Source organism: Labrus mixtus, chromosome 8, assembly GCF_963584025.1.
Source record: "Labrus mixtus chromosome 8, fLabMix1.1, whole genome shotgun sequence".
Lineage (NCBI taxonomy): Eukaryota > Metazoa > Chordata > Actinopteri > Labriformes > Labridae > Labrus > Labrus mixtus.
In genome coordinates this window covers 8012428-8038649 of record NC_083619.1, presented here as the reverse complement: position 1 = coordinate 8038649, position 26222 = coordinate 8012428, and the positions used below count along the sequence as shown (strand labels likewise).

The 26222-nt window shown below is 38.4% G+C and overlaps 2 protein-coding genes across 2 annotated transcripts; one reads left to right on the top strand and one right to left on the bottom strand.

Annotated features, from left to right (window-relative positions):
• The first annotated feature begins 714 nt into the window (after positions 1-714).
• Positions 715-2820, top strand: c8h14orf119 (chromosome 8 C14orf119 homolog). The gene is made up of 3 exons (XM_061044025.1): positions 715-873; positions 942-1435; positions 1515-2820. The coding sequence occupies exons 2-3, from the start codon at positions 1016-1018 to the stop codon at positions 1686-1688; spliced, it is 594 nt and encodes a 197-aa protein (XP_060900008.1). The 5' UTR covers positions 715-873; positions 942-1015; the 3' UTR covers positions 1689-2820.
• Positions 2821-4902: 2082 nt separating this feature from the next.
• Positions 4903-24935, bottom strand: LOC132978515 (myosin-11-like). The gene is made up of 46 exons (XM_061043719.1): positions 24881-24935; positions 24721-24771; positions 24479-24580; positions 24313-24402; positions 24155-24217; positions 24009-24068; positions 22688-22756; positions 22312-22395; positions 21062-21148; positions 20878-20961; positions 20684-20752; positions 20482-20571; positions 19829-19918; positions 19543-19632; positions 19368-19457; positions 19188-19268; positions 18914-18976; positions 18720-18782; positions 18574-18633; positions 17253-17321; positions 16877-16960; positions 15627-15713; positions 15443-15526; positions 15249-15317; positions 15047-15136; positions 14394-14483; positions 14108-14197; positions 13933-14022; positions 13753-13833; positions 13479-13541; positions 13285-13347; positions 13139-13198; positions 11818-11886; positions 11442-11525; positions 10184-10270; positions 10000-10083; positions 9806-9874; positions 9604-9693; positions 8080-8169; positions 7794-7883; positions 7619-7708; positions 7441-7521; positions 7158-7220; positions 6069-6131; positions 5287-5433; positions 4903-5162 (listed from the first exon to the last, which is right to left on the bottom strand). Exons 2-46 carry the CDS (start codon positions 24758-24760, stop codon positions 4903-4905), a joined length of 3762 nt encoding a protein of 1253 aa, XP_060899702.1. The 5' UTR covers positions 24761-24771; positions 24881-24935.
• Between the last annotated feature and the right edge of the window lie 1287 nt (positions 24936-26222).

Genomic DNA, 26222 nt, shown 5'->3' with positions numbered 1-26222 from the left:
CTCAGCCCTATGTTCCCTCAATATTACTACAGCAATGAATTAAGATTAAGATGAGGATTAACTTTATTGATCAAAATTTCTGTTTTTACACTCTGTAAGTCATGAACACACACATAGGCTGAAATATACACACACATGCTCAAACGGGATCTTATGGACATGCACTAATGGAGAGATGTCAGAGTGACGGATCTGCCCACAGCGGGCGCTCCTGAGCTGGAGGTGGGGAGGGGGTTTGGTGCCTTGCTCAAGGGCACCTCGGCAGTGCTCAAGAAGTGATCTGGCACCTCTCCAGCTACCAGACCAACTTCCATATTTGGTCCACACCCGGGACTTGAACCGGCGACCCTCCGGACTGAGCTACTGCCGCCCACAACACGTTTCTGCATTATAGAAGGGCCAGCTCTGATGCTTGGGGAATGTCGTCCTGATGGAACATATAGGCCTAATTTGAGGGGGACATCCTTGAGGGGACATAGGGATGACATCCTTTAATCCAAATGCATCTGTTGATGTCATTGTTACATGGAAAGAGTCCTCGCAAATGCCTCTTTATTTAGGCTACATTTTCTTTATAATGTCAGAATATACTCATCACATGTGTCATTGATGAAAAGTCATTTGTGAACACTTTTCTGCTGATGCCAAAATGTCACAGACATGTTGAACTCGTCCCTGAAAAGAGAGTGAGTTGTTTGAGCCGACTCGTCCGCGGACACCTCACACTCTCTTCCTGTATATGTTTTTTGGGAAGATTACCGTGAGCCTCGTTCAACGTTAGCCTACTCTTCAGATATGCTGACAATAAGGTGACTTGTGTTAAAACACGATGGGGAATTTTAACTATTTATGTTAGGAGCAGGTCATCGTGCAGTCGGTGTTAAATTCAGACTCCGGGTTATGTTAAGGCTACCGATGAGCGGAGTAGTCTCTGTTGGCAGCTGGGTTTGCTGATTAACACACAGCAGAGGGATAACTGGATTACTAGACTGAAAGAAATCGGTGCTTCCAAACAATGTCGTGGTTCAATCATGTCAATCAAGCCTCGAATCAGCAGCAGCAACAGCCGCCCACTGAGGGCTACAGACTCAGTCATAACTCCGGGCTCAGAGTCCCCACAGAGGGATCACCCTCAATGGCAACACAACACTGGACCGGCTTCCCCGGCACCCCCAGCCCGGAAGACTTCCCTTCAGCCCCACGAGGTGTAGTCAGCCCCCCAAGCCTTGAGAGGCTCTCCTGCACTTCTCCCAGTACAGGTCAGGTTGGAGATCCGGAGCCCATCTCCTACGTGAGCCTCCAGGAGCAGAGGTGCGTCCTGAACTGGTTCAAGGGCTGGACCGGCCCTCAGAGGGAGCAGTTCCTGCAGGATCTTCTGGGGAAAGCTGTGCCTGGGAAAGTGTGCACCCTCCTAGATTCACTCAGTACTCTTCAGGTACTATCTCTGTTTCTTATAGTCAAGTTATTGATGTTGTTTAATTTCTTAAATGTATCTTTCTTCGTACCCTGACAAGGTTAAAGACAGACTACCAAACATCTTTGAGTGCCAGCTGCGCCTGTGGACCCAATGGTTCCAGTCTTGGGGAGAAGAAGAGAGGAACCATTTCCTACACATGCTGGAGGAGTGGGACCCGGTTTTTGTTGCCCACTTTTATAGATGCGTGGCTGGCACAGCAGGAAGAGACTGAGCAATGTTTATTCACTGAAAGTGAATATGACAAAATGTGTCAGAGAGGTGATAAGAAGTGGGTAATGTGTGTTCGATCAGAGAGAGTTCTCTTCAGAGAAATGTTTGTGTAACTGATTGACCATATTCACATGGCGGCCATGTTTAGCCGATGTCCCAGTCAAGGTTGGAAGCTCTTTTTAATGCTGTCCTGCTAGGTGCCAGGTTTAAAATCCTGTACTGCTTCCTGAAGGAATAACAACTGAAAAGACAAGCTTGTCAAAATATTGAGGGACATGGGCCGTATTTAAGATGAAACAACATTTGGGAACCCACAAACCCCTTTAGAAAACAGCAATTGTTAGCATCCAACCACCGTTTAGCTAATCAAAGCAGTAGCTAGGTATTAATTGATTTCCTCTTAAACCGTTTAGCTATAAACTTTAACTTTTGCATGAAGCTAATTCCTATCCAATGGTAATAGTGGCTTGGAAGTGGCTAAATGCTAATATCAGTTGTCAGGATGAGTATTGGGTTACCAAGTGTCATGTTAGAGCTGAGTTCTATCATATCTTATCACATCAAACTATTTTATTAGCATTCAGCCAGTTTCTATCTTACAATAACGTTAGCTTAGAAGTGGTTAAATGCTAACATAAGCCCCGTTAGATGGTAGCTAGCATATCATGAAATATGTTGTTTTTTTCTTCAAATTAAATCCAAGGGTCCAGCAGAGTTTTAACTGTTGCACATACAATAGGACATCCTCAAAAAAAGCAACTGAGCCCCCTCTGACCCGGCTGTGACGTCAGAGGAAAATGGCCTTTGTGTTAATATGGTCTGTGGGAATCATTGTTGAAGGTTAACCATTTCATTGTAAGGACAGACGTTTGTTCAATACAAGCTGTTTTGATTCTGTTTTCTTTGGCCTCTCAGTGGCTACATCACTCATTACTACACTTTTTTAAAACAAAGGTCAGAACATTTTGCTTCACACTTTCTTATGGCTGATGCTGTGCCCTGGGGATTGAAATAAAATGGTTAAACACTTGGCTATTTAATTCACTAGACCTGTTGATTAGAAACCCCTGGAATGACATGAAGAAGATGAGAAATCCCTTTGCAGACTGAAACAAATAAAAAGTATTGTTGTATATTTGTTGTTGTACTATTGACTGAAACATTCATCAGTGATAATAACTGAAGTGTTTGTGCAAATTACTCTTCAGTCAAAGTGATTTTTTTGACTACTTGATAAGAGCGTTGAAAAGAGAAAATCCTGCACACTATTCACGTCATCATCACCCATTTATTTAAAAAAAAGTCCCTCTGGTCCTATAGCTAAAACTACTAACAACTTTAAAAGGAATTAGAGGAACATAAATGGGATACATTGCAAAGATTTCACACAATGTGCTCCTCTCTACTTTATCCAGTCAACTGATTTAGGAGGAAGCAACTGTACTGGGACCAGACTCTTAACATCCTCAACACAAAAATTGATGAATGGATAGATTTTGTCTGTAAAGTTTTGACCAACAAAAGAGTACATCAGAGATCTGGAACTAACATCGTAGAATGAGATCTGTCCCCTGCTGTATTCTAGCAGAATGCCTATTGTCTGAACCTGCGTATGAACTGGAAGATACACAGATGTACTATCCACAGCTCTGTACAGACCCTGTTTGTCCAGGACTATAGTCCAGTAACCTTTTGCCGGCCTAAATTGTACTGTCCCCCTTCTCTGAGCAGATTCACTGGCCATTCCAAGGTGGTAACATAGCCTCCCAGCCACAGAAACCTCCCAGTAATGTCTGCCAGATGAGAAGCCAGTCGAGCCCAGGGCAGCCAGATAGACATCAAACCTGCCTGGATTGTCGATGACAGGTTGGATTTCCCCAGTGGACATTTCAGTGTTATCTGCAGACAGAGTGATTCGTTGGTGTGTTGTGTCTGGATCCATGGTCATCCTACCTGTAAAAAAAAACAAAAACGCACAAGAGTCAGGTAAAAGAAATGTGGTCACAATAAAAGCAGCAGGTGTGTATATCCTGGCCTTTAGGCCTTATTTTGGGGTTTGCACCTAAACACTACATTTCCCATACTGCTACTGGCAAACATTTTTCATAAGAGCCTCCACTGGTAACCGACACTCTATAAGCTAGACTTAGAAAGAGGTGGACAAAATGTATTGTCAGAGGTTAAGCTTTTCTAACCTTACCATAATCTTTACGACAGCATCGTGGTTATTTTCCCACACTTGACAGAGCTCCTCCAGAGACACAGAATGCAATACAACACTTTCATAAGTTGAGAAGTACTCATGGGGGGTTTTTCCACATACCCTAAAATCCTTAAAATTTCCCAGATTTTTTCGGGTGAGCTGCATTTGTGAACACAAACAGCTGATTATTTTTCACCCCCGAAATGTTCCTGCTATCCCATTAGTGAATACCGTGTAAAGTTGAGGAGGGGAGAACAAACAAGTAATTGGTGATGGACCAGTGTGATCAAAAAAGACTATACCTCAGGAGACCCCTCGTCCCCCCTCCCGTTCCGACAGGGATCCTCCTGAAATTCTTAACAGCTTTAGTGTATCTCAACCTATGTAAATCTTTGCCGTGGAAAACTAAAATTAGCGCGCAGTTAATCACCTTGCTCGACGTCTACCCCACAATTGCGTTTTCAGGCATTAATAATAAATAAAAAAATGAATCATCACTGATTGTCTGGTTTGCTTTTATAGGTCATAAAGAGGCACAAGGTGCTAAAAAAGAAGACATAAAACTAGTGATTGAGAGCAGGATCTCATTGGGGTCATATCAAGGGGGGAAGTTGCATTCTTTTTTCATCAGTTTCGTTAAATCTGGACATATTTATGCAAATAGTGCAGTCGCTCCCTGCTGGCCATTGGAAAGAATGCAGGTTGAAGGCCCTTCTACATCCACTTCTTCCTTACAGTCTATAGGAGTCATACACACAGTTACATTTATAGAGTATTCAACAAGCCTTATATGTAACACTGTACATACAAGGCTTGTTGAATGCAAGCCTTGAAAAAAAAGAAGTTTTGAGGGAACTCACTTGCATAGATCGTGTTATCTTCTTCTTCATTCGTTTTATTTTGAAGATCTGCAGAGAGAAAAGCAACTGCATGTTTGTTTCATGGTGAACCCTCTGCTCTTTCCTAAAAAAACTAATACTTACTTTGTATGTTTTCCTACAGTTTGTTTTTCTCAATCAAGAAAGACAAAATTTAAACCTTCATTAATGGTCACAAGACGGTCTGCCAAAATCTCCACACTTTCTGAACTTGGCTCCCCCAGAGGTTTAAACTTACTGTTGTATTTGTCCTGAAGCTCGTTATACTCTCTGGTCTGCATCTCAAGCTGCTGCTGCAGCTGGTTGAGTCTGGCTTCCTTCTCATGCTGCTGCTGCTGCTGCTGCTGCTGCAGTTCAGCAGCACGGGCCTGGATCAACTGCTGTTCCCTCAACTCTGTTTGATGACATTTAAAGATCAAAATAAGACTGGTTGCTCTGTTTTTCAAATCACCTTTTTCTCTTTGACATATTTATTTGACGCATGATCTGTATGCTGTCATGGACTGAGGTGAGCTTACCGCTGGTTTCATTCTGCAGGAGCTGATTGTTCCTGATTTGTTCCTCCACATCCTTCCCCAACTCTACGATATTTGCATCCTTCTCACCAAGCAGCAGCTGCAGGCGATCTGCATCCTGCTGGCACTGCTCCAGCTTTCTCTGTACACCTGCTGATGAAATATTGATTAAAAAAAAAACTTTTACACTCAGTGACTGCAGATCAACACCTCCATTTATACTTTATATTTGATCTTACTAGTTCATTGTTGAGTATTAGTCCTGGTTATATTTATCTAGTACAGTTAGCATATATTTATTTGATGTTTAATGCACAGAAAGCTTCTGTAGCACCATCATTTCCCTGATAAGAATCAAAGTTTTCTTCTATCTATAATAAATACCTATTATTATCTCAGTCTGTATATCATTTTGTTTATCCTTACAAACTTTAAACTGTTTGTAATACTTTCTTGTGATTGCACTGTTTTAAATAAACGTTTAAAATCAAACCTAGCACAGGGAGTAGGTGGCTTGGTGTGGTTACTTACATTTTTAGCTGTTACGTTTTTCTTTTACAAGGATTTTCTGCTAAATTAATGTTTTCATTTTTTTCTATTTAGTTGTGTTTTTCTTCATTCCAACCAATATTGCTGAAACAAGTTAATGCAGAACACAAGTTATATGCCTATATTTTCCTTTTCACAAAAAATAGTTAAAAATAAATATATACAATAACTCAATGCATAGAATAAACAGCTTTTTTTCCTTTAGGTTGATATTTAAGACATATTGTGGATCTCACCGTCACACAGGGTGTCACCATCAGAGCAGCACGTTTTCAGTTCCTCGACCTCCCACTGTAAGTCTGACAGAAGAAGGAGGTTATCAAGGGGCTGGCAGGAAAACAAGTCATCTCAAAGTCATGGGGAATGGATCTGGCTGTTTGCTTTCACACATCCCCTCCATTGCCAAGACAAGAAACAGGGACCCTCATTTCCAATACGGAAAACTGTTTTTAATACAGACATACTGATTAATCAGGTGCGTTCTCACAAAATAACTACAGTTTTCGGTCACGTCGGTGAGTAATAATTAATGACAAAGCCTTGAAGAAGTTCTTGGGGAGTATAACAGACACTCCTCATCCCTTTCTCGTCAAATGCTGACAGCTAAGGAACTGGAGACACCTGTCACTATAATAAGCTCACAGATTCTGTATATAAATCTTGTAATACTGTTTCAGACACTGTCAGACTTTAGACAGTGTAAATTCACGAAGACACATTTCTGGGGGCTAATTCTTTAATTGAATTTTGTCCCACATGAATGACTAGTTGTGATATTTCATGCATCGTCAGCCTGTGGATTAATGTCAGTGCTGTGAAGTGTTTGGCACATAACCTTCTGTAAAAAGATGATGCACTCTGTTTCCATGCTAGTTGTTACTTCATGTTTTCAGCCTTTGTGCTAAGCATACAGCTTACAGTATTCCGACCACAGGGGCAACCTCCAGTGTTGCAAAACAAGGCCAGTGCGGTTTGTTTTGCACCTCAACTGTTTCTATTAATGCTATGAATTATCCATACACACATACATTTGTAATTAGAGGTGTGGCTGATTAGACTGACCTAAGGCCAACTCATTGTCTGTTACTAGATTGATCAAAAGTTAGGTGGAGATAGCATTTACAATATAGCAACCATCACGGTTAAGCTTTTAAAACGCCTCTTCAGAAACGTCACTGATATTACACTGAGACGTGAATGAGAATGTTTTTTACAGGCTATGGTTCGGACATGAAAGTGTTAACCATATTCAAATCTGACTCCCTGAAGAAGACAATTAAACATTGAACTATCACTAAAAAAAAAAAACATTGTACAGCACTTACCTTTATTCTGGCTTTCAAGTTTTTGGTTCTCTCTTTGTTGTTTTTGCATTTGTTGTTCCAGTTCTAAACGACAACACAAACAATAACCACAAAAAAAGAGATGATTTTCCAACAAAACGTAAAAAGTATATGATGTTTCTTTTACCAACTAGACAGATGATGTTATCATTAAAAGAAAGTCTCAAAGACAACCTACAATGTGTATAATAGCATGCACACTCAGAAATCTGAAGTTGGATTACAAAATACAAATTAAAAAACATTAAAGAAATAAAAGACAAACTGTTGATATCTTTTTTGGCAGCTATTGATGCCTGCTTCTGGGCTTTTTTCAGATCTGCCCTCAGGTCAGCAATCTCCATGACTATCAGAGAAGCAAACACAGGTGCAATGTTATTTTGTACTTAAAGAAAAAAAAACACAACAAATGAGCTAAAAAAAAGAAGAAACATTTTTCATACTCTGTTTATAGTTATTTGCATTTGCTTCTTTGAGTTGAAGTTCGCTGTCTTGCATTTGCATCTTGGTCCTATTCAGTCTCTTCTGAATTTCTGAAACATTAGAGATAATTTGTGATTCTCTTTATGTTTTACGGCACAACATGTTATAAAAGAAGTCACATATTTTGTTCTTCACCTTCAAGGTTCTCAGCATTCGTTTCTTTTATGTATAATATCTCATCTTGAAGTGGTTCGATTTTAGTGTGAAGTTCCATGATCTGAGCCGCTGCAGCACAAAAGAATAATCAAAAGCTCCACATATCATCCTCAGTTTTGTAACTCTTTATGCAGATGACACTGTCCTATATGTACAGAATACCCAAATCTGTTTGTGTCAGGCAAGGGGGGACATCATCACCCCTTACACTCAATTTATTTCAATGCCATTTGATACTTTTTTTTCAAAGCTAAGAGAAACTTACACAAGTTAGCAATCCTTGTACCACTTGAGTCAAGCAACCATGTCTTTTCTTTTATCTGATTTCTGACACCCTCCAGTTCATTCTCCAGATCTTTGAGAAAGACAGAAAAGATGTTTTAATTCTCAACATGTAAGAACATTTTTTTGAAGGCAACCCCTGTTCCAAAAAAGTTCACCAATTGTGTAAAATGTCAATTAAAACAGAATGTGATGATTTGTAAAAAATTTAAATGAGAAATGTTGAAACTGAGAAATGTCATTGTTTTTAGGAATTATGTATTCCTATTTTAAATTTGATGCCAGCAAAGTCTTTTAAAAAAGTTGGGACATGGAAAACAGGACTGGAAAAGTTGCAAAATATAAAAAAATTAACAAATGCAGATGACAAATCTCACTATTAATAAGATTAACTGGTTAACAGGTTAAGCATGGCTCACACTGCAGGAGTTTTAAAATCCGTCCCAATGTTGAATTCGGGTTGCATCACACATAAGGAGAATCTTAATGGATCTTCTCTATAATCTCAAACATGTTCACACTACAACATAGGAAATTCTTAGCACATCACATACTACTTCATTTGGGACCATAATGCTCCGTGCAGAAAGGAAAAAGCACAAAAAAATAAGATTTGGGTGAAGAAATGTCTGGGGGACACGGACAACATGGGTTGTATATTACTTTAGCAAGAGCTGGAGGTCAGATTGTAACGGTCAGTCACAGTTGTCCGGTTTGCGTCATGCCACTGGTCACCACTACGGTACACTTATTACTGTCCCCCCTCGTCTCCCGCGGTAATCATAGCCACACATGACCTCTGCCAGACCCTTTCATGACGTAACTGTTGTATTCACAGACTCACAGGACTCGACGTCTCTGAACATCTCGCTTTATTCAGCCTCACACACGGGTCACATATCACAGAGATCGGCGCTCTATTTACTAAACCCTCATAACACGTTAACTGCCATAAAGCTGTCGTAACTCCCTCATACACACCGGCTGTTGTGCGTACATAACAGTAACCCTCAAGATCTAACATGTATGAAGTAAATCAGGGCGTCCTCGACGATCTTCACACAACTCACACTACAAGATAATCTGGGCAGATAGGCTAATTAGTTCCGACTTCTCAACAGCCTTGAGTCGGGAGCGACCGCACAATTGACGGGAGGAAGAATCAGACCCTGATTATCCTGCAGTCTGAGACAGGCTTTAGTAAAATACCGGCTGTTGGTCCCCTCAGTTCAGTTTTCAGTTAAGTGTTTTTCAAAGAAGAGGTGATGTCTAACATGACCCTGTCTCAACTTATATGAAACATGTTGCTGGCATCAATTTACAATGAGTATATCATTTTCCAAAAAACTGTGAATTATTAGGTTTGACCATTTGACTTGTTTATATTGTGTTACTTTCTATTAAATATATATTTTTGAAAATCACCACATTATGTTATTATTTACATTTTACACAATTTACCAACATTTTAAGAATTGGGGATAACATGTACAGACTGTTTTCCCACCTTTAATTTTCTTTAATTCTGCCTGAGCATGAGTCTCTTCTTGCTTCCTCAGTCTTTCTATTTCATCTTTTTGAGCCATGAGTTGAAACACTAAGAGGACAAGGTGCATTAAATACTTTAAGTTGAAAAAAGTAAATGAACAGTGATTAATGTAAATGAACATATTTTACAATTTGTTTCATTCAATTCCATTATGACTCACTCAGTTTAGTGTTTTCACCGTTTTCATCTTGAATTCCCTCAATCAAAGAATTCATCTGTTCTTGAAGTGCTGCAGGATGAAGAGACACAGACGACCATTAAGTAATGTGGGCACATGTTTTTTTCTACTTAATTAAACAAGTGGAGTTTGTGAAATGAGTTTGTAACGTATAGTCAAGAGTGTCTGTCACTCACCATTAATTTTAAGGTAGACTGAGTCATCTACTGCAACATTCGCTAGTTTTTCAATCTCCATTTGGATTGTAATAATCTGCAAAACTGTGGGAAGGGTTAAACATTACAGCTAAAACTTCAAAACTTAATGTGGATATATATTGTTGCGGTTATGATGCTTTCGATGGGTTAAGATTCTACTCACATCTTTGTGATTGAGCACTTCTTTCTTTCAACGCTTCCTTTTTTTTGGCCAGCTCAACCGTTTTCACACTAATCAATTTTTGAATTTCTGCAGAAAAAAAAAAACATTTAAAAAAACAACCAAACAACAAAAATTGTTATGAATATGTTTATCCGTCACCGAGCTGTTCCAAAAGAAATATTAATAGCCCCTTTCAGATTTTGTTTCCGCAAAAGCGCCATAACTAAGCTCAGTCGTCATTACTTCTTCGTACATTCATATTGATTCTGCGACGGCGTCTTATTGATGTCTGGAAATCAAATTGCATTTCGGCGTTGCAGGAAGCACAGCTGGAACTCCAAGTACACGCAGTCAGACATGCACACACACACACACACAGCTTTACACTCCTCTGCTGGCTCAGGGGGAACACGTCATCCCCCCATTACAGATCGGCGAAAATTGTTGTAGTCAAAACCACACTAACCGAGACATACCTGAGACCAGAGTGCTCAGAGACCAAGACAAGACCAAGACATTTAGGGATCGAGACCGAATAAAGACCAAGACCAAGACCAAGGCAGGGCGAGATCGAAACAAGACCAGCACCATAAATATCACTGAAAAATCATCATTTTCTGTGCAGCAGGTGTGTCACTCACTTAGGACGTAACACCTAAAAGGTGTAACCGGGGGATAAAAATCAAACTACAAATGAATTTAAGGTATTCATTTTTTTCAGAAAGGAGTGTTTTCCTTCTAATCACAGTAATGACGTGAAAAAACAGTCAGTGGTTGTCTTGACTGGTCTTGATTTAAAATCTGGAGTCCACCCTGTCTGAGACAGAGACAAGACCGAGTAACGATGCTTTCGATTCTGAGACGAGGCCATGAACTTCAAAAAGGGGTCTCGAGACCAATCTTGAGACCAGGACCGATTTGGAGTACTACAACACTATCTGCGACATTCAGATTGAAGGCGAAACGTCACAGGGACATAAATATTTTGCGTCTGGAAACGGCAGTTTGAATAGGGCTAGTGTGTCAAGGCTTAATGACCACTGAGCTTCGTTACAGGGGAATTACACGGTGAAAAGGGTTGATGATTTTTACTCTATCATAACCTGATTTTGAGCACACATTTGAGTTCTTAGCTTGAACAACACTGTAACTGAATATGTCAGAAACAGTGTAGAGACTCCATATGGACCAAATTATGATGGAAAAATGACTGTTAATATTAAATTGAAAAGTTTAAATTCAAGACAGAGACTCTGACCTGCAATCTTGCTTTGCGATTCAGTGTTCTGTAGTTGTCTCTTCAGCTCCTCCACCTGTAGGGTTAATGTGGAAACTTGAAGAGCTGAAAGAAACAGGATGAAAAAGAAGTCAACAGTCATCAAACTCTTCAATCTGCCCAACAACAGAGATTACTGATACCTACCCCCTTCTTTTGATTCAACTATAAAAGCGTGTTTCTCTTTGTCTTCTTTGAACTTTACTGCAGACTGTCCTAACACTCTGTTGTTTTGCTCCTTCTACTTGCAAGAGAATTCAACTCAGCAAAGATTACTACTTGACCCAAGATCTTTTATTCAAACAAACTCTTGTTTACAGAAATTTCCATTACATGGTAACACAGCTTCAGCACTCACCAAGTGAAGTAACGGAGTTAGAGTTTGACTGCAGGTCCTCTATTTTGGTATCCAGCTGCTTCTGCAGATCTATAAGGACACATTTGTATCGTCAGAAATCTGAATGCCTTGAATAGGGGGCTCTGTGGAAGGTGAACGATGAAAATACAAGTTTCTCTTGATAATCAAAAGATTTAGTTTTGATAGGAATATTTATATTTTCCCACCACCCACCACCCATTATCCTAATTCATTTAACTTTTCCAGCCACTTGTGCAGGTTTTCTTGAGAAACAATGCCCCGATATCAAACCCAGTTTTCTATCATGTTATGCAGATGATTCTGTCCTATATCTACAAATACTCTGATATTTGTTTCTCTGATATTTGTGCTTGAAGGACCACGGTTTCCTCCTTGTACATGTCTTATCTCTTTTGATTTTTTCACAGGGTAAATAAATTCCCAGGTATTCATTATTTTAAGACTATTAACTTTGGAATATTAACAACACTAATAAGAATGGAAGAAAGTGAAACCCTGTTAATGTACCAACCTATTAACCCTCAATGATTCGCTTTGGTCTCCCTAATATCAATCAGTTTTTTTTATTGGACAGTAAAAGCTACAACGTTTTAAAAACAAGGCCCTGTGTCCACCTAGCATTTATTCTGGGCGGAAAAGCACTTGCTGTGCGCTTGGGAATGCTTGCATGAAGTGTTTGTGCGCTGAGAAGAAAAGCGCTGCACATCAGTCCTGTCTCTATGACAACAGATTGTTGACCGGCACGGCTCTGTTACTTTTTTAATAAAGTTATGTTTTTTATTTGAGATTCCTGATCAGACACAGAGAAAACAGGATGTGGGTACAAGACTCGATCCGTAGGCGGCAAAACTACGGTGAATGTTATACATTTTGAAAAGAGCGGCAGTGACGTCAACAGCTCCTTTCTGAAAAGTTTAAAGATTTTCAACTTGAGCGCGTGGAGCGGCCACAAAATTAGCCGGAGAGCTTGGAAAAAAGACCTTGGGCATTACGCTTTTTCTCCGGACAGCCCCTTTCTGCTGCGAACACTCTCTATGCATTTAACTCAATAGAAAAAAGACAATGGCGCTCAGAAAAAACACTAGGTGGACATGGGGTCTTAGTCTTCTACCTCCAATCTTTAACTGTATTAATGTTGGGCACTTTGTAATCCTGCTTTTCTATATGGCACTAAATCAGAAGAAAGGGATGATGATTAATGATAGTTACAAGAAAAAAAGAGAAAATACTCATTGATTAGCAACATTGACAACAGAAGGACCTGAGAGTGACAGAAAGTAACATCAGTCCCGTGACACACCTTTAACATTCTGCTCATTACTGCACTGATCCGCTGTGTGGTTGAGCTGATTCTTCAGAGCTATAATACACAAAAAAACACATTCATCATGTATTTGATCTCCTTTGACCATATTTTAACCTACACTTGCTGAAACATGTACTTACACTGGATCTCAGCTTGATCGCGTGAGTGCTCCTCCTCTTTGTCCTTCAGTTGTTTTTTTAGCTCTGAAAAGAAATGACGAAATGATTTAGCTTCATACGGAGCCACTGCTGATACATGAGTTCAGTAATGTCAGTAGAAAACGAGATAGGCTACTCACGAGTAATTTTAAAAAACAGCATTGTACAGCACTTACCTTCATTCTGGCTTTCAAGTTTTTGGTTCTCTCTTTGTTGTTTTTGCATTTGTTGTTCCAGTTCTAAACAACAACAGAAACAATAACCACAAAAATTTTCCAACAAAACGTAAAAAGTATATGATGTTTCTTTTACCAACTAGACAGATGATTTTATCATTAAAAGAAAGTCCCAAAGACAACCTACAATGTGTATAATAGCATGCACACTCAGAAATCTGAAGTTGGATTACAAAATACAAATTAAAAAACATTAAAAAAATAAAAGACAAACTGTTGATATCTTTTTTGGCAGCTATTGATGCCTGCTTCTGGGCTTTTTTCAGATCTGCCTTCAGGTCAGCAATCTCCATGACTATCAGAGAAGCAAACACAGGTGCAATGTTATTTTGACCTTAAAATAAAAAAAAACACAACAAATGAGCTAAAAAAAAAGAAGAAACATTTTTCATACTCTGTTTATAGTTATTTGCATTTGCTTCTTTGAGTTGAAGTTCGCTGTCTTGCATTTGCATCTTGGTCCTATTCAGTCTCTTCTGAATTTCTGAAACATTAGAGATAATTTGTGATTCTCTTTACGTTTTACGGCACAACATGTTATAAAAGAAGTCACATATTTTGTTCTTCACCTTCAAGGTTCTCAGCGTTCATTTCTTTTATGTATAATATCTCATCTTCAAGTGGTTCGATTTTAGTTTGAAGTTCCATGATCTGAGCCGCTGCAGCACAAAAGAATAATCAAAAGCGCCACATATCATCCTCAGTTTTATATCTCTTTATGCAGATGACACTGTCCTATATGTACAGAATACCCAAATCTGTTTGTGTCAGGCAAGGGGGGACATCATCACCCCTTACACTCAATTTATTTCAATGCCATTTGATACTTTTTTTTCAAAGCTAAGAGAAACTTACACAAGTTAGCAATCCTTGTACCACTTGAGTCAAGCAACCATGTCTTTTCTTTTATCTGATTTCTGACGCCCTCCAGTTCATTCTCCAGATCTTTGAGAAAGACAGAAAAGATGTTTTAATTCTCAACATGTAAGAACATTTTTTTGAAGGCAACCCCCGTTCCAAAAAAGTTCACCAATTGTGTAAAATGTCAATTAAAACAGAATGTGATGATTTGTAAAAAATTTAAATGAGAAATGTTGAAACTGAGAAATGTCATTGTTTTTAGGAATTATGTATTCCTATTTTAAATTTGATGCCAGCAAAGTCTTTTAAAAAAGTTGGGACATTGGCAACAAAGGACTGGAAAAGGACCCGCTGTTGGTCCCCTCAGTTCAGTTTTCAGTTAAGTGTTTTTCAAAGAAGAGGTGATGTCTAACATGACCCTGTCTCAACTTATATGAAACATGTTGCTGGCATCAATTTACAATGAGTATATCATTTTCCAAAAAAACTGTGAATTATTAGGTTTGACCATTTGACTTGTTTATATTGTGTTACTTTCTATTAAATATATATTTTTGAAAATCACCACATTATGTTATTATTTACATTTTACACAATTTACCAACATTTTAAGAATTGGGGATAACATGTACAGACTGTTTTCCCACCTTTAATTTTCTTTAATTCTGCCTGAGCATGAGTCTCTTCTTGCTTCCTCAGTCTTTCTATTTCATCTTTTTGAGCCATGAGTTGAAACACTAAGAGGACAAGGTGCATTAAATACTTTAAGTTGAAAAAAGTAAATGAACAGTGATTAATGTAAATGAACATATTTTACAATTTGTTTCATTCAATTCCATTATGACTCACTCAGTTTAGTGTTTTCACCGTTTTCATCTTGAATTCCCTCAATCAAAGAATTCATCTGTTCTTGAAGTGCTGCAGGATGAAGAGACACAGACGACCATTAAGTAATGTGGGCACATGTTTTTTTCTACTTAATTAAACAAGTGGAGTTTGTGAAATGAGTTTGTAACGTATAGTCAAGAGTGTCTGTCACTCACCATTAATTTTAAGGTAGACTGAGTCATCTACTGCAACATTCGCTAGTTTTTCAATCTCCATTTGGATTGTAATAATCTGCAAAACTGTGGGAAGGGTTAAACATTACAGCTAAAACTTCAAAACTTAATGTGGATATATATTGTTGCGGTTATGATGCTTTCGATGGGTTAAGATTCTACTCACATCTTTGTGGTTGAGCACTTCTTTCTTTCAACGCTTCCTTTTTTTTGGCCAGCTCAACCGTTTTCACACTAATCGATTTTTGAATTTCTGCAGAACAAAAAAACATTTAAAAAAACAACCAAACAACAAAAATTGTTATGAATATGTTTATCCGTCCCCAAGCTGTTCCAAAAGAAATATGAATAGCCCCTTTCAGATTTTGTTTCCGCAAAAGCGCCATAACTAAGCTCAGTCGTCATTACTTCTTCGTACATTCATATTGATTCTGCGACGGCGTCTTATTGATGTCTGGAAATCAAATTGCATTTCGGCGTTGCAGGAAGCACAGCTGGAACTCCAAGTACACGCAGTCAGACATGCACACACACACACACACAGCTTTACACTCCTCTGCTGGCTCAGGGGGAACACGTCATCCCCCCATTACAGATCGGCGAAAATTGTTGTAGTCAAAACCACACTAACCGAGACATACCTGAGACCAGAGTGCTCAGAGACCAAGACAAGACCAAGACATTTAGGGATCGAGACCGAATAAAGACCAAGACCAAGACCAAGGCAGGGCGAGATCGAAACAAGACCAGCACCATAAATATCACTGAAAAATCATCATTTTCTGTGCAGCAGGTGTGTCACTCACTTAGGACGTAACACCTAAAAGGTGTAACCGGGGGATAAAAATCAAACTACAAATGAATTTAAGGTATTCATTTTTTTCAGAAAGGAGTGTTTTCCTTCTAATCACAGTAATGACGTGAAAAAACAGTCAGTGGTTGTCTTGACTGGTCTTGATTTAAAATCTGGAGTCCACCCTGTCTGAGACAGAGACAAGACCGAGTAACGATGCTTTCGATTCTGAGACGAGGCCATGAACTTCAAAAAGGGGTCTCGAGACCAATCTTGAGACCAGGACCGATTTGGAGTACTACAACACTATCTGCGACATTCAGATTGAAGGCGAAACGTCACAGGGACATAAATATTTTGCGTCTGGAAACGGCAGTTTGAATAGGGCTAGTGTGTCAAGGCTTAATGACCACTGAGCTTCGTTACAGGGGAATTACACGGTGAAAAGGGTTGATGGTTTATCATAACCTGATTTTGAGCACACATTTGAGTTCTTAGCTTGAACAACACTGTAACTGAATATGTCAGAAACAGTGTAGAGACTCCATATGGACCAAATTATGATGGAAAAATGACTGTTAATATTAAATTGAAAAGTTTAAATTCAAGACAGAGACTCTGACCTGCAATCTTGCTTTGCGATTCAGTGTTCTGTAGTTGTCTCTTCAGCTCCTCCACCTGTAGGGTTAATGTGGAAACTTGAAGAGCTGAAAGAAACAGGATGAAAAAGAAGTCAACAGTCATCAAACTCTTCAATCTGCCCAACAACAGAGATTACTGATACCTACCCCCTTCTTTTGATTCAACTATAAAAGCGTGTTTCTCTTTGTCTTCTTTGAACTTTACTGCAGACTGTCCTAACACTCTGTTGTTTTGCTCCTTCTACTTGCAAGAGAATTCAACTCAGCAAAGACTACTACTTGACCCAAGATCTTTTATTCAAACAAACTCTTGTTTACAGAAATTTCCATTACATGGTAACACAGCTTCAGCACTCACCAAGTGAAGTAACGGAGTTAGAGTTTGACTGCAGGTCCTCTATTTTGGTATCCAGCTGCTTCTGCAGATCTATAAGGACACATTTGTATCGTCAGAAATCTGAATGCCTTGAATAGGGGGCTCTGTGGAAGGTGAACGATGAAAATACAAGTTTCTCTTGATAATCAAAAGATTTAATTTTGATAGGAATATTTATATTTTCCCACCACCCACCACCCATTATCCTAATTCATTTAACTTTTCCAGCCACTTGTGCAGGTTTTCTTGAGAAACAATGCCCCGATATCAAACCCAGTTTTCTATCATGTTATGCAGATGATTCTGTCCTATATCTACAAATACTCTGATATTTGTTTCTCTGATATTTGTGCTTGAAGGACCACGGTTTCCTCCTTGTACATGTCTTATCTCTTTTGATTTTTTCACAGGGTAAATAAATTCCCAGGTATTCATTATTTTAAGACTATTAACTTTGGAATATTAACAACACTAATAAGAATGGAAGAAAGTGAAACCCTGTTAATGTACCAACCTATTAACCCTCAATGATTCGCTTTGGTCTCCCTAATATCAATCAGTTTTTTTTATTGGACAGTAAAAGCTACAACGTTTTAAAAACAAGGCCCTGTGTCCACCTAGCATTTATTCTGGGCGGAAAAGCACTTGCTGTGCGCTTGGGAATGCTTGCATGAAGTGTTTGTGCGCTGAGAAGAAAAGCGCTGCACATCAGTCCTGTCTCTATGACAACAGATTGTTGACCGGCACGGCTCTGTTACTTTTTTAATAAAGTTATGTTTTTTATTTGAGATTCCTGATCAGACACAGAGAAAACAGGATGTGGGTACAAGACTCGATCCGTAGGCGGCAAAACTACGGTGAATGTTATACATTTTGAAAAGAGCGGCAGTGACGTCAACAGCTCCTTTCTGAAAAGTTTAAAGATTTTCAACTTGAGCGCGTGGAGCGGCCACAAAATTAGCCGGAGAGCTTGGAAAAAAGACCTTGGGCATTACGCTTTTTCTCCGGACAGCCCCTTTCTGCTGCGAACACTCTCTATGCATTTAACTCAATAGAAAAAAGACAATGGCGCTCAGAAAAAACACTAGGTGGACATGGGGTCTTAGTCTTCTACCTCCAATCTTTAACTGTATTAATGTTGGGCACTTTGTAATCCTGCTTTTCTATATGGCACTAAATCAGAAGAAAGGGATGATGATTAATGATAGTTACAAGAAAAAAAGAGAAAATACTCATTGATTAGCAACATTGACAACAGAAGGACCTGAGAGTGACAGAAAGTAACATCAGTCCCGTGACACACCTTTAACATTCTGCTCATTACTGCACTGATCCGCTGTGTGGTTGAGCTGATTCTTCAGAGCTATAATACACAAAAAAACACATTCATCATGTATTTGATCTCCTTTGACCATATTTTAACCTACACTTGCTGAAACATGTACTTACACTGGATCTCAGCTTGATCGCGTGAGTGCTCCTCCTCTTTGTCCTTCAGTTGTTTTTTTAGCTCTGAAAAGAAATGACGAAATGATTTAGCTTCATACGGAGCCACTGCTGATACATGAGTTCAGTAATGTCAGTAGAAAACGAGATAGGCTACTCACGAGTAATTTTAAAAAACAGCATTGTACAGCACTTACCTTCATTCTGGCTTTCAAGTTTTTGGTTCTCTCTTTGTTGTTTTTGCATTTGTTGTTCCAGTTCTAAACAACAACAGAAACAATAACCACAAAAATTTTCCAACAAAACGTAAAAAGTATATGATGTTTCTTTTACCAACTAGACAGATGATTTTATCATTAAAAGAAAGTCCCAAAGACAACCTACAATGTGTATAATAGCATGCACACTCAGAAATCTGAAGTTGGATTACAAAATACAAATTAAAAAACATTAAAAAAATAAAAGACAAACTGTTGATATCTTTTTTGGCAGCTATTGATGCCTGCTTCTGGGCTTTTTTCAGATCTGCCTTCAGGTCAGCAATCTCCATGACTATCAGAGAAGCAAACACAGGTGCAATGTTATTTTGACCTTAAAATAAAAAAAAACACAACAAATGAGCTAAAAAAAAAGAAGAAACATTTTTCATACTCTGTTTATAGTTATTTGCATTTGCTTCTTTGAGTTGAAGTTCGCTGTCTTGCATTTGCATCTTGGTCCTATTCAGTCTCTTCTGAATTTCTGAAACATTAGAGATAATTTGTGATTCTCTTTACGTTTTACGGCACAACATGTTATAAAAGAAGTCACATATTTTGTTCTTCACCTTCAAGGTTCTCAGCGTTCATTTCTTTTATGTATAATATCTCATCTTCAAGTGGTTCGATTTTAGTTTGAAGTTCCATGATCTGAGCCGCTGCAGCACAAAAGAATAATCAAAAGCGCCACATATCATCCTCAGTTTTATATCTCTTTATGCAGATGACACTGTCCTATATGTACAGAATACCCAAATCTGTTTGTGTCAGGCAAGGGGGGACATCATCACCCCTTACACTCAATTTATTTCAATGCCATTTGATACTTTTTTTTCAAAGCTAAGAGAAACTTACACAAGTTAGCAATCCTTGTACCACTTGAGTCAAGCAACCATGTCTTTTCTTTTATCTGATTTCTGACGCCCTCCAGTTCATTCTCCAGATCTTTGAGAAAGACAGAAAAGATGTTTTAATTCTCAACATGTAAGAACATTTTTTTGAAGGCAACCCCCGTTCCAAAAAAGTTCACCAATTGTGTAAAATGTCAATTAAAACAGAATGTGATGATTTGTAAAAAATTTAAATGAGAAATGTTGAAACTGAGAAATGTCATTGTTTTTAGGAATTATGTATTCCTATTTTAAATTTGATGCCAGCAAAGTCTTTTAAAAAAGTTGGGACATTGGCAACAAAGGACTGGAAAAGGACCCGCTGTTGGTCCCCTCAGTTCAGTTTTCAGTTAAGTGTTTTTCAAAGAAGAGGTGATGTCTAACATGACCCTGTCTCAACTTATATGAAACATGTTGCTGGCATCAATTTACAATGAGTATATCATTTTCCAAAAAAACTGTGAATTATTAGGTTTGACCATTTGACTTGTTTATATTGTGTTACTTTCTATTAAATATATATTTTTGAAAATCACCACATTATGTTATTATTTACATTTTACACAATTTACCAACATTTTAAGAATTGGGGATAACATGTACAGACTGTTTTCCCACCTTTAATTTTCTTTAATTCTGCCTGAGCATGAGTCTCTTCTTGCTTCCTCAGTCTTTCTATTTCATCTTTTTGAGCCATGAGTTGAAACACTAAGAGGACAAGGTGCATTAAATACTTTAAGTTGAAAAAAGTAAATGAACAGTGATTAATGTAAATGAACATATTTTACAATTTGTTTCATTCAATTCCATTATGACTCACTCAGTTTAGTGTTTTCACCGTTTTCATCTTGAATTCCCTCAATCAAAGAATTCATCTGTTCTTGAAGTGCTGCAGGATGAAGAGACACAGACGACCATTAAGTAATGTGGGCACATGTTTTTTTCTACTTAATTAAACAAGTGGAGTTTGTGAAATGAGTTTGTAACGTATAGTCAAGAGTGTCTGTCACTCACCATTAATTTTAAGGTAGACTGAGTCATCTACTGCAACATTCGCTAGTTTTTCAATCTCCATTTGGATTGTAATAATCTGCAAAACTGTGGGAAGGGTTAAACATTACAGCTAAAACTTCAAAACTTAATGTGGATATATATTGTTGCGGTTATGATGCTTTCGATGGGTTAAGATTCTACTCACATCTTTGTGGTTGAGCACTTCTTTCTTTCAACGCTTCCTTTTTTTTGGCCAGCTCAACCGTTTTCACACTAATCGATTTTTGAATTTCTGCAGAAAAAAAAAACATTTAAAAAAACAACCAAACAACAAAAATTGTTATGAATATGTTTATCCGTCCCCAAGCTGTTCCAAAAGAAATATGAATAGCCCCTTTCAGATTTTGTTTCCGCAAAAGCGCCATAACTAAGCTCAGTCGTCATTACTTCTTCGTACATTCATATTGATTCTGCGACGGCGTCTTATTGATGTCTGGAAATCAAATTGCATTTCGGCGTTGCAGGAAGCACAGCTGGAACTCCAAGTACACGCAGTCAGACATGCACACACACACACACACAGCTTTACACTCCTCTGCTGGCTCAGGGGGAACACGTCATCCCCCCATTACAGATCGGCGAAAATTGTTGTAGTCAAAACCACACTAACCGAGACATACCTGAGACCAGAGTGCTCAGAGACCAAGACAAGACCAAGACATTTAGGGATCGAGACCGAATAAAGACCAAGACCAAGACCAAGGCAGGGCGAGATCGAAACAAGACCAGCACCATAAATATCACTGAAAAATCATCATTTTCTGTGCAGCAGGTGTGTCACTCACTTAGGACGTAACACCTAAAAGGTGTAACCGGGGGATAAAAATCAAACTACAAATGAATTTAAGGTATTCATTTTTTTCAGAAAGGAGTGTTTTCCTTCTAATCACAGTAATGACGTGAAAAAACAGTCAGTGGTTGTCTTGACTGGTCTTGATTTAAAATCTGGAGTCCACCCTGTCTGAGACAGAGACAAGACCGAGTAACGATGCTTTCGATTCTGAGACGAGGCCATGAACTTCAAAAAGGGGTCTCGAGACCAATCTTGAGACCAGGACCGATTTGGAGTACTACAACACTATCTGCGACATTCAGATTGAAGGCGAAACGTCACAGGGACATAAATATTTTGCGTCTGGAAACGGCAGTTTGAATAGGGCTAGTGTGTCAAGGCTTAATGACCACTGAGCTTCGTTACAGGGGAATTACACGGTGAAAAGGGTTGATGGTTTATCATAACCTGATTTTGAGCACACATTTGAGTTCTTAGCTTGAACAACACTGTAACTGAATATGTCAGAAACAGTGTAGAGACTCCATATGGACCAAATTATGATGGAAAAATGACTGTTAATATTAAATTGAAAAGTTTAAATTCAAGACAGAGACTCTGACCTGCAATCTTGCTTTGCGATTCAGTGTTCTGTAGTTGTCTCTTCAGCTCCTCCACCTGTAGGGTTAATGTGGAAACTTGAAGAGCTGAAAGAAACAGGATGAAAAAGAAGTCAACAGTCATCAAACTCTTCAATCTGCCCAACAACAGAGATTACTGATACCTACCCCCTTCTTTTGATTCAACTATAAAAGCGTGTTTCTCTTTGTCTTCTTTGAACTTTACTGCAGACTGTCCTAACACTCTGTTGTTTTGCTCCTTCTACTTGCAAGAGAATTCAACTCAGCAAAGACTACTACTTGACCCAAGATCTTTTATTCAAACAAACTCTTGTTTACAGAAATTTCCATTACATGGTAACACAGCTTCAGCACTCACCAAGTGAAGTAACGGAGTTAGAGTTTGACTGCAGGTCCTCTATTTTGGTATCCAGCTGCTTCTGCAGATCTATAAGGACACATTTGTATCGTCAGAAATCTGAATGCCTTGAATAGGGGGCTCTGTGGAAGGTGAACGATGAAAATACAAGTTTCTCTTGATAATCAAAAGATTTAATTTTGATAGGAATATTTATATTTTCCCACCACCCACCACCCATTATCCTAATTCATTTAACTTTTCCAGCCACTTGTGCAGGTTTTCTTGAGAAACAATGCCCCGATATCAAACCCAGTTTTCTATCATGTTATGCAGATGATTCTGTCCTATATCTACAAATACTCTGATATTTGTTTCTCTGATATTTGTGCTTGAAGGACCACGGTTTCCTCCTTGTACATGTCTTATCTCTTTTGATTTTTTCACAGGGTAAATAAATTCCCAGGTATTCATTATTTTAAGACTATTAACTTTGGAATATTAACAACACTAATAAGAATGGAAGAAAGTGAAACCCTGTTAATGTACCAACCTATTAACCCTCAATGATTCGCTTTGGTCTCCCTAATATCAATCAGTTTTTTTTATTGGACAGTAAAAGCTACAACGTTTTAAAAACAAGGCCCTGTGTCCACCTAGCATTTATTCTGGGCGGAAAAGCACTTGCTGTGCGCTTGGGAATGCTTGCATGAAGTGTTTGTGCGCTGAGAAGAAAAGCGCTGCACATCAGTCCTGTCTCTATGACAACAGATTGTTGACCGGCACGGCTCTGTTACTTTTTTAATAAAGTTATGTTTTTTATTTGAGATTCCTGATCAGACACAGAGAAAACAGGATGTGGGTACAAGACTCGATCCGTAGGCGGCAAAACTACGGTGAATGTTATACATTTTGAAAAGAGCGGCAGTGACGTCAACAGCTCCTTTCTGAAAAGTTTAAAGATTTTCAACTTGAGCGCGTGGAGCGGCCACAAAATTAGCCGGAGAGCTTGGAAAAAAGACCTTGGGCATTACGCTTTTTCTCCGGACAGCCCCTTTCTGCTGCGAACACTCTCTATGCATTTAACTCAATAGAAAAAAGACAATGGCGCTCAGAAAAAACACTAGGTGGACATGGGGTCTTAGTCTTCTACCTCCAATCTTTAACTGTATTAATGTTGGGCACTTTGTAATCCTGCTTTTCTATATGGCACTAAATCAGAAGAAAGGGATGATGATTAATGATAGTTACAAGAAAAAAAGAGAAAATACTCATTGATTAGCAACATTGACAACAGAAGGACCTGAGAGTGACAGAAAGTAACATCAGTCCCGTGACACACCTTTAACATTCTGCTCATTACTGCACTGATCCGCTGTGTGGTTGAGCTGATTCTTCAGAGCTATAATACACAAAAAAACACATTCATCATGTATTTGATCTCCTTTGACCATATTTTAACCTACACTTGCTGAAACATGTACTTACACTGGATCTCAGCTTGATCGCGTGAGTGCTCCTCCTCTTTGTCCTTCAGTTGTTTTTTTAGCTCTGAAAAGAAATGACGAAATGATTTAGCTTCATACAGAGCCACTGCTGATACATGAGTTCAGTAATGTCAGTAGAAAACGAGATAGGCTACTCACGAGTAATTGTGACGGATTCTGCCTGGTCCGGAGTTTGTTTTTCTTGATTTAAGTTTCTGAGTTTCTTCTGCACATCAGTGGCTTTAGCAACTGAAGAACAGATATAACACACTGTAAAGACATTTCTTATGAATGGATTTCGACACTTTGATCACCTTTCACTTACTCAGCTCGTTTTCTGTCGGGTTCCTCACAATCAGATAGTCGAGACGGTTCTGCAGCTCTTGCCTCTTACTTATCAGGCCATCAGATTTGTTTTTGGAGAACACTAAAAGAAATTATCATTTTTGTTTATTAGTAGATACCTGCAGGAGATTTAGATACAACAAGAAAACTTCAAAACAATCTAATCAGCTGGTCATGATTTGCCTGCTGGGGATTAGTTATGAATGCTCGAGAGACACTTACCTAGTAAATTATTGTTTTGTAGTTGTGTATTTAGTGTCATGATTTCAAGAACTGAAATACAGAGAGGGCTAAAATGAAGATCACACCAAGAGACACTGTAGTATCAACATAGGTACCAGAGATTTCATCAGGGAGACGAGTGAAGGAATGAATGGCTCACCAAGTTTTGTGCTGTCGTCAATTATTTTACTGATGAGGTAATCCACTCTGCTCTGGTCCTCTAGGAAAAAGTACACTTCAATATAGTTTTATTGATTTCTCTGTGTTTTCATTTTAAAATCACACATTGGCATTTTACAAAGACTAACCATCTATATTGTCATCATCCATCCCATGGTAAACAGCGTGAAGTCGGTCCCATATTTCATTCTGCAACTCAATTACTGTTAAAACTGAAACATGGAAACATTCAGTGAGTTTGACAGAAATCTCTATAATCAGTCCTCCATCTGATTAAAGGCATAATGTCTATGTACTACTTATTTCTCCATCATTGTTCAAATGATGTTATCCATTTATACATCAGTCTAAGCAGATTTGTTCTGTTTAGGGGTACCTTGTCATGTTTCTCGTGATTCGTCGAATAAGGCACAGTGTAATTTTAAAATGTCAAAGGACATTGTTGAATTAACAGTCATTCATGCTTTGTGTAGTTTTTTAGTGACATTGTTTTGTAAGCAACACAGCTTTTTTCATTTTGTTAACGTGTCTTTTTCTACACATCCACATACACTCAGACATGCACACACACACACACACACACACACACACACACACACACACACACACACACACACACACACACACACACATTCACATTAATGGGAAGGTACATTTATATGCAGAAATTGTCACTCTTGTCACTTGTATTATTTGTAGGTTATTTCTGTTCATGTTTTTTTTTTATTATTATTCAAATAAATATAAAAAAGTAATCAATATATATTAGCACCTTAAAAGTGCATGATACAAAAAACAGCTTTATGGCGCAGTGTTTTTCATAGTTGCCTAGGACATACACAGAGACACAGGATGAAACAAAGGATCAAATCATTGAGCTTACTTATTTTTGGGTTGGTAAAGCGTCTCTCTATTTCTTCAATCTTGGAGCTCAGTTCGCGTTGTTTGTCTTCAAGCTGCCTGAGCTCTGAGGTACAAAGTCATAACAGTGGCCAAAATAAAACAATAATAGATGAATATGTAGCAGAAGTATTATTAATTGAAAATAATACAACACAAATGGTAAATGGACTTGAGCTTGTATGTCACTTTTTCAGTCTTCTGACCACTCATAGTGCTTTCACCTTTATTTTCCCTGGGATTTACCCCGGTGGTATCAAGAGAATGTCCACAATTGGATCCTGGCCAAGAGGGAACCAGCAAACGTCATAATAAATATTACATTACATGATTAAGAATCAGTTTACAAACAAGAAGTTAAGAGCAGACAACAATTAAAATTGACAAATCCAATAATACAAAGGAAAGCATGATGTTAGAAG

Bases quoted from the DNA above. Each gene is read 5' to 3' on its own strand.
- c8h14orf119 (XM_061044025.1), top strand. From the start codon at position 1,016: ATGTCGTGGTTCAATCATGTCAATCAAGCCTCGAATCAGCAGCAGCAA. The intron at 1,436-1,514 runs GTACTATCTCTG...TACCCTGACAAG, and splicing joins ATTCACTCAGTACTCTTCAG to GTTAAAGACAGACTACCAAA.
- LOC132978515 (XM_061043719.1), bottom strand. From the start codon at position 24,760: ATGACACTAAATACACAACTACAAAACAATAATTTACTAG. The intron at 18,977-19,187 runs GTTTGTCTTTTA...GTTGTTGTTTAG, and splicing joins TGCCAAAAAAGATATCAACA to AACTGGAACAACAAATGCAA. The intron at 10,084-10,183 runs GTGAGTAGAATC...CCCTTCCCACAG, and splicing joins AAGTGCTCAATCACAAAGAT to TTTTGCAGATTATTACAATC.